Here is a 7,800-nt window from a genome sequence, read left to right as displayed (position 1 = left end):
GGTCGGTGTGGTCCCGACCGTCACACTGAGCGATTGAATATCGGCTTCGCTCGCTGAAAGCTGCAACTGTTCAAACGCGCTTTCAAGTGAGGCTCTAAGGTCATGATAAGAGATGACTAAGATTGTGTTCCCGTCGTCATTGCCAATAAGCTGCACCAGCTCTTCCGAGCCACAATCCAATTTGTTTAAAGAGTGAAATACGTGACCCCAGTCTAAACGAATTCGATGATTTTCATCAACCTGGTTAAAAACGTACTGACTGAAAAGCCGCAGTGCGTAGCGATTGTGTGCCTCCGTGCTGTGTTCCGGCACATCATTTAGAGACTCTAACACAAAATTAAGTTTCACCATCAGTCGCATAAGACGGCCATTGTGTATCTCCTTTGCACACTGAGTGACCAAATAATCCGCATGTCCTTCTTGGTGTGCCACCTCCATTGACATTCGTTCTCCCAAAGCGCAGCACAGGTCTCGAATGTCGGGGGCGCCCTCCAGACATGCCTTCACAAGTGTCCAAAACGTTTTTGAAAATCCAGGCATCGGCTGATTCAAAGTATCATCAACCCGTGCGGCCAGATTGCGCGTGGATAGCTGAAAAAGCATAATCCCTAGCGCTTGAATGTCTTGCTTCATCATCACCGCTATACTAGGGCTGGAGTTCTTCGGCTCCTGCAGATCAACAAGCCCTATTCCACTAAAGTAAAATCTCCCCGTCACAGAGACGTACAAAATTTTTGACCAGTGAAGTCCACGCAACGGAACAGAGGTTTCGTGAAAAGCACGCAGGAGGCCAACCATCTGACAGGCAAAGGACCACAACAGACCCTCCGTTGCTCTTCCACTAAGAAAGAACTCTTCATGAAGACTTTTTGCGCCTGAAATGAACTTATATTCCATAATGACATCTTTGCTACCCATAACAAACTCATCTGTGAGAATTACACCCGTTAATGGAACCAAGTTGGGATGTCGGTAGTGTCGAAAGCGTTCATTAACGGCACTGCACTCTTCTGCAGTTGCGGTGGTCATCACAAGACGGCGCAAGGCAATTTCTTTTCCTGTATAACGAGCTGTTGTTTGATACATTTGCGTCATTAGTTTCGAATTCATTACACTCGGCGCCGGCATATTCTCAATGTTGTATATTGTCGTGTAGTGGGAGAACTTTGAGCTTGTTACGGGAGTGATGCTGCGTGTCGTGGAATGCATCAACAAGGAGGCATTCGGTCCTGCACTCCTCACAGAAGCAGACATAAACAATTGGCCCACGGGCGTGTACGGGGTGGAGGGAAAGGCGTCCGGCAAGTGTTGACAGAACGGGTCAAGAGGTTGAGGGGTGCTGTAAAGTGAAGCCGGTGATGCAACAAAGGCGTTAGTCAACACACCGCCCGCGCTGTTCACATGGCGACGTCCGTAAGGATGCTGATTGCTATTTAAACTAGCCCCGCTCATCAAAACATTTCCCCGCCCGAGCAAATTACCCTTCCCGCTCCGGCCCTTTGAATCCATATCTTAATAACGACTGTTCGAGGACTTCTATATACAGACACTGCCGTCACAGGAAGGAGAAATAGAGGACAAATTCACAACGACACCCCCATAGAAAAAAAAAAAAAAAAAAGGAAGTAGCAAGATTCCTCTCTCTCACACAAAGTAACACAGCAAACACAAACATCCATAAAAAAAAAGACACAAAACCACACACACACACAGAAAGAGAGAGAGAGAAAAATAGAGAACAACAAAAAAAGGTGTTATTAGCCGCTAAACAAAAATGCCTAGTCGCCTCGACCTCTTTTCTTACCACCTGTGGCCTGTTTCTTCGTGCCCGGGCGTGACTTATTCTTCACTGCTGCGCGTGTTTCGGGCATCACCAATGCCCGCTCGTCCATTCGCACGTTTCGTACACTCGCGCCTCGGATGAGTGATTCACGCGACTTCCAAAAAACGTCTCCTTCAGCGCCTGTCCGGATGCACTGCTTCAGCAGCAAATTCATCAACCTGTCAACCCGCATCACGGTTCCATTGATCGTTTCTCCGTTCGCCAACTCCACCGACACCACCTTTCCCCTACAGTTACGGAGCACATCCAGCGGTATCACTGACTTCTTCGTGCTCATGCCTTTTTGGCGCTTGAAAGGGGTAGAAAAACTAGGAAGCAAAACAACAACAGGGCATAAAATGAAAAAGAAAAAGAAATTTTAAAAAGAAATAATTTCTGGCGCCAAAGATAAAAAGGCCTCTAGAAATTGGCTGAGCACAACCGCAATCATGTTAAGCCTAAAACAGAGCACAACAAATCAATAACGCGAAAGAATTCAAAACAACAACAACAACAAAAAGTGCCACCCGCAGCACGCCCGGTCGTAGTCGTAGAAACCACACCGGAAAAATAGCAACATTTCGTCGTGAGTTGGCCAATTTCCTCCCCAGACATTCGCCAGAGACCTCCCGGTTTGAGGGCACACCAGAAGAAAACCCACAAAACTAATCAAAAAAGAAGAAATATATATATATTTTGTGTGTAGATGGATGGATGGAAGCGTGTGTGTGTGTGTGTGTGTGCTTCAACACGAAACAGCATGAATCTTCAGTCCAGGGCAATGCACATCTATTATTGTACATACGCACAGAGATATCCGCACGCAGGCACACAAACACACACACACACACACAAAATGCCAAACTGACTCAATGCAGTTCTTCGGCTGCAATCAGGTGAGCGCTTTGGTGGGGGTAATTGTGCATCTTATCTCTGCACCTTCACCACCATCCTCGCCGGCCGCATCTGATACTTCTAAGCAACAACGCGCGAAACACAAAAGAGAAAATGTGATTCATGTGTGAGCCAGTGCCGAAATGGCTCAAAAAAAAAAAAAAAAAAAAAAGCAACCGACAGCAGCATAATAATAACAATAAAATAATAATAATAATAATAATAAAACAATTCGAGGCATTTTCGTCTGACACGCATAGAATGAGGAGGGAATGTCCCTTTTTCCCCTTCATTCTTCTTTTCTCGCTTTCTCTCCACGTTCACTTGACTCGGGAAATCGTATCCCCTTCTTCGTTTTTTACTTTTATTTTTTTCCTTTTTGCCTTTTCTTCATCACTCATTGTTTCACCTTTAAAGCGTCCCGGTCGGCAATCCCAGGACGACCCACTCTTTGCTAGAAGGAAGCGCGCACGCAAAAACAAACAAACAAAAGAGCGTGCCATACTCAATAAAGAACGAAAAACAAAAGACGGTCTATCAAGCGGGCGGGGGGAGGGGGGAAAGGGCGTTTGGAAAAAAGTGACAACGCCGACTTTTTGAACAACAAGCAAAAACTGTTCTTTTTTTCTTTTCTTTTTTTTAAAAACTTTTGTTACAACAGAAACTAAATCATTCCGAAAGCAAAAATAAGTCGAAAGCACGCATAAAAACCAAACAAAGGAAAAAAAGAAAAAAAAAAAAAGAAAAAAAGAAAACAAACAAACAAACAAACAAAAAAAAGAAAGAAAAAAAAGAAAAAAAGAAAACTAAACGGAACAAACAAAAACAAAATGAGGGCGAAGTCCCGTAACACGTACTTACATACATCGGTGGAGAATGCGGGTGGCCATGGGCCTGTACAAGTACGGTGCTGCAGTTAATAAGGTCACGCAAACCAGCAGAAAAAAGTTGATATTTTTTTTTTTCCCTATTTTCCTCGCTCTACCATTCTTTGAGCCCTCGCCCTTTAGGACTAGAACTTCCTCCACAGGAATAATTTTGAAAGGGGAGAACGTGACCTCACTCCTTCGTACAACAATGAGCTTTCACATAATTTTTTTTTCCTCGCTTTTTCGCTTAAAGTTCCTCAAGCTTTCTTTTTTTTTATTATTATCCCCCCCTTCCTCCCTTGCTTCCTCCTCAGATATCAATCGACTCCGGTTCATACTCCTCTTCGCTGTCAACACAGGAGTTCGGGGCTTCTGTTAGACCCTTGGAGGTGGCTGGGGAACTGTCCTCCAACACCGTTCGCGTCTTTTCATTCGCTCTCACCGCGTCCTCCTGCAGCGGTCGGAACTCCAAAGGGATGCTCCCAAGCGCCACTTCTCTTGTGGCATGTCTTGAAACATGTTCGCGGACAATAGAGACATAGGCAATAGGGTCATGAAGCAACTTGGAAGCGGCAGAGGAGTTTAAAGGGTCAGAGGCGTTGGGATACCGCAAGAGTTGCGGGAGAAAAACATCGAAGACGTTCTGCAACTCATACATGGGTGTCCATGTCTGATTAATCACATCCAGACAAACAGACCCGCTTGCCTCGTCCACATTTGGGTGATAAATGCTGTTGCTGAATCCGATGCAAGGGGACTTAAACGGGTAATCAGCTGGAAGCTGGACGTGAATAAACCACGTGCCATCCTCGTAGGCTGTTCCCTCGGGCCCATTAAACTCAACCCAAAACTCTGAGACAGAATTAGATGGATGCACCTTTCGTGGGCCATTCATCAACTTCATAAAATCCATCTCCTTACGTCGTGAGGAACGATCTGCGGACATGGTGGATGTATTGTATACGCCCCCCTCCCCTTCTTTCAGTGTTCTCTCTTTTTTTTTTTTTTTTAATTCCCTTTTTTTTATTTTCTTTCCTATATGCCTCGTTTTTCCTCTCTTGTGAAATCGTAAAATATAGGTTGCTGCAAAAGACAGGCCTCCGCCCACCCCAAAAAAAAAAAAAAAAAAGAGCGTAAAGGAATAAAAGCAAAAAGTCGCAACCTCGCAGTAGGAGGTCACACACACAGACACACACACACAAGCAGAAAAAAGAGAATTGCACAAGAATGAATTGCCACCAGTGTGCACAAAGATATATCAATAAGCTTTAGAGAGGGAAAAAAATTCGCGAATGCGTTCTTATTTCCCGCACTCCCATCACTGTTTCCTTGTTTGCTGTCGTCGCCACACTTTTTATTATATTTGACACGCACTCTCGTCATCACGCCCACTCTGCCTCCAACAGGACCTCATCACCTGATAGAGATAGATGCAATTGCGTCCCGATCATCCCGCGGTACATCAAAGCTAATTCAGGCCATGCACGCAGCTTCCGTTACCATCTGAAGACAAGCGATGACAACGTGGTCCTATACCCTCTGCCCTGCATCATGGTCCTATTGCCTTCTAGGGGAAGAAAAACATCATATGAAAACGCAAAAGAAAGAAAAAGCGCGCGCAAAAATAAATCAGGAGAAATCAATAATACACAAACGTAGGAACAGAGTGTTGGAAGATCATAACAAAAATAGGCTTTTCTTTCTTCCGGTTTTCTTTCATTATTGCATCAAATACGAGAACCAATGCAAAGGCTTTGAATTCGTATATATATATATATATATGTATTACTCGTAGTCATCGCGTTGTACGTTGAAGGTATCCACATGATGCTTAATCTTTGAACCGGGCATCCACGTGACAAGGTCCTCTAGGCCTTTGGAGACAAGAAACGCGGGGTCCCTAACTTGTGTTGTGCCCACACGCACATGTCCATGATGGATAAGTTCCGCAGCAAGTTTGCAGTTTGTTGCCATGCTGAGATCACGAAGAACCGTAGATAACCGTCGCCTACAAAAGGCCTCCACACCGACTTTGTCCACCTCAGCCAAACCAAGCTTCTCCTTAATAAGCCCCATTGTAAAGAGTTTCTCTAGCAGTTGCTGGGTTATTTGTATCCGTATCTTGCTGTCGGATGGAAGGTAGCGAAGGTGCGCCAGAAGCTGCCGGGTAAGTCCCACCAGACGCAAGTACCTGCGGTAGTCTTCACGGTCCTCCAGGTGATACTTTGTGATACAGAAGGGCTCATGCCAGTTATCCTGTGGATACTGCATGAAGTCGTGCTTTCGAAGGAGCTTCTTCTCATGGTACTTGAGGGCTCGATGAATGGGATTGCCTTTGCTGTGCGTCGAGGCCGGTGTAAACTTACTCCGCTTGCTGCGCCTAAGAGCTAACTCCTGTTCTTTCACCGCACTTTTCGACAGCCCTGCCTTCACCACAGAAGCACGTTGTGCCGTGTCCCGGACCATCGCCCCTACAGTAAGAAGCACACGGAATAAAGAATAATCAAAAAACACCAACAAGTACAAATAATAAACTTCAAATACTATCAAAAAAAAAAAAAAAAAAAAAAAAAAAGACGCAGGAATTCACGCTAAAAGACAATAACTCTATAGATATGTGCACGATTCCAGAACGCTAATCCACCACCCCGTTCCTCAGTTAACGGAAAAGGAATAAAGCATCTAACATACATAACACTAAAGACAAGCAAATAAAACAAAAAAAGGACATTCAAACTAGAAACGGCACACACATAAACACACGTACGTTCGCCATATATAATTTCATCAGAGACGTCGATTAGCAACATGTTTTGTGGGACGTAATGCTTCCAACTCCCTTTGTGCCTCCTGCTTCTCCAGAAATATCCTCATAGAAGTTACCTTTAGCTCTTCAAGTTTCGACAATAGGGCCTCGTTTTCCAAAATCATCTCATCATATCGTTGAGCTGCCTTTTGTGTTTCTTTCCTTGAACTCTTCACCTTTTTCATAATTGACTTTTGTTTATCCTGCTCTTGGGATATAAGCTCCTGGTACTGCGCGGCCTGCTCTTGCATACGGCGATTATTTGCGGCAACTTGTTTGTTGATATCATTCATCATTTCAGATTTTAGTTGCTCTTCACGGCGACGCATCTCAACCTCCTGTTGCTTCAACATCATCTCCATCTGCTCCACCTTCTGTTTCTCTGTAGCAAGGAGGGAATTGGACCACTTCACCATTTGTCTGGTGTTCTCAAGGTTGTCACTTTTTTCTTTTAGTGAAACCTCGGTACGTTGAAGCTGTTCCTGCAGTCGATCATAACTCTTTTGAAGCTCACTGTATGCGGCCATCTTAAAACGCATCTCTTCCAGGCGTCCAGCGCCATTCGCTGCTTCCTCTTTCCATCGTTCAATCTCGGCGCTCTTTGCACGCTCCATGAAGTCCATCTCCTCCTTCATCTCACTCAACTGACCTCGTAGAGTTTCCAGCTCCACCGAAAGCTGTTGGTTGTACCGTTGAAGCTCACGATTTTCACGATCTAACTCCTGACGCTCCTCAGTGGATTGCACACGTTCTTCTTCAAGTGTCGCCTCTAATTCTTTTATTCTCAGCTCGCACTTGTTGAGTTTCTTCACAATTCTATCGCATGTCTTTTCCTTCTCTTTTATCACCCGTTCAATCTCTTCATCTTTCCGATGAAGCAATTCCTTTATCTGCTGTGCGGCGGCTTCATCCACAAGACCTGGATGAAGCATGTTGTTGTCAGCGCCGGCACCGTTGTTGGCCGTGGTTCTCCCGGTTTTGATAAGTTCATACTTCCTTAGCATATCGTCCAACTTTCGCTGGTGCTGATGGCGAAGCTCTGTGAGTCGCTGTTTTACTCGCAGTTGCTGTTGTAACTTGGCGCAGAGATCCCCATCCATGGTGTCTTTCTCCTCCAACGCCGCAAGAATAAATGCGTCGGTGGCCTCGGAAAATTCGCGGGATTCATTCGTCACCTCCTTGGCATCCGCGATGCAAACACCATAGCGGCGAAGTGAAACGTTCACTTCTCTGATGCGTGACTCGAGGGCTTTTCTGATATTCTTCTCTTCATTTAACTGCTGAAGCATGGCGGTTCGCTCGTCCGCGTTGGCCCATGACGCTCCACCGCCAGTGGAGGCAGAAATTATGGCATTGTTGCCAGTTTCCTCTGAAATCCGCTTTCAACCTCTCATATCGCGTTCCCTTTT

The 7,800-nt window shown here is 45.2% G+C and overlaps 4 protein-coding genes and 1 pseudogene across 4 annotated transcripts, besides 10 other annotated features; all 5 read right to left on the bottom strand.

The window, feature by feature from the left end:
- Tc00.1047053504643.49 (uncharacterized protein) lies at positions 1-1,509 on the bottom strand (the record flags this gene model as incomplete). The annotated part of the gene is made up of 1 exon (XM_800229.1): positions 1-1,509. A coding segment is annotated over one exon (1,509 nt), but the record flags the coding sequence as incomplete, so codon positions are not given.
- Positions 1-7,800: a sequence feature (heterozygous, Esmeraldo-like haplotype).
- Positions 1,779-2,120, bottom strand: Tc00.1047053504643.40 (U6 snRNA-associated Sm-like protein LSm4, putative; the record flags this gene model as incomplete). The annotated part of the gene is made up of 1 exon (XM_800228.1): positions 1,779-2,120. One exon carries the CDS (start codon positions 2,118-2,120, stop codon positions 1,779-1,781), a length of 342 nt encoding a protein of 113 aa, XP_805321.1.
- Positions 2,545-2,565: a microsatellite.
- Positions 2,651-2,676: a microsatellite.
- Positions 2,867-2,888: a microsatellite.
- Positions 2,904-2,942: a microsatellite.
- Positions 3,429-3,522: a sequence feature (T-rich).
- On the bottom strand, positions 3,896-4,531 carry Tc00.1047053504643.30 (ubiquitin carrier protein 4, putative; the record flags this gene model as incomplete). Its single annotated transcript, XM_800227.1, has 1 exon — positions 3,896-4,531. One exon carries the CDS (start codon positions 4,529-4,531, stop codon positions 3,896-3,898), a length of 636 nt encoding a protein of 211 aa, XP_805320.1.
- Positions 4,573-4,619: a sequence feature (A-rich).
- Positions 4,763-4,786: a microsatellite.
- Positions 5,349-5,371: a microsatellite.
- Tc00.1047053504643.20 (uncharacterized protein) lies at positions 5,371-6,051 on the bottom strand (the record flags this gene model as incomplete). Its single annotated transcript, XM_800226.1, has 1 exon — positions 5,371-6,051. The coding sequence occupies one exon, from the start codon at positions 6,049-6,051 to the stop codon at positions 5,371-5,373; it is 681 nt and encodes a 226-aa protein (XP_805319.1).
- Positions 6,134-6,160: a microsatellite.
- On the bottom strand, positions 6,373-7,800 carry Tc00.1047053504643.10 (annotated as a pseudogene; the record flags this gene model as incomplete).

Source organism: Trypanosoma cruzi (genome assembly GCF_000209065.1).
Source record: "Trypanosoma cruzi strain CL Brener chromosome Unknown tcruzi_1047053504643, whole genome shotgun sequence".
Lineage (NCBI taxonomy): Eukaryota > Euglenozoa > Kinetoplastea > Trypanosomatida > Trypanosomatidae > Trypanosoma > Trypanosoma cruzi.
Note: the sequence above shows the minus strand (reverse complement) of the source record. Positions and strands in the feature narration are given on the sequence as shown.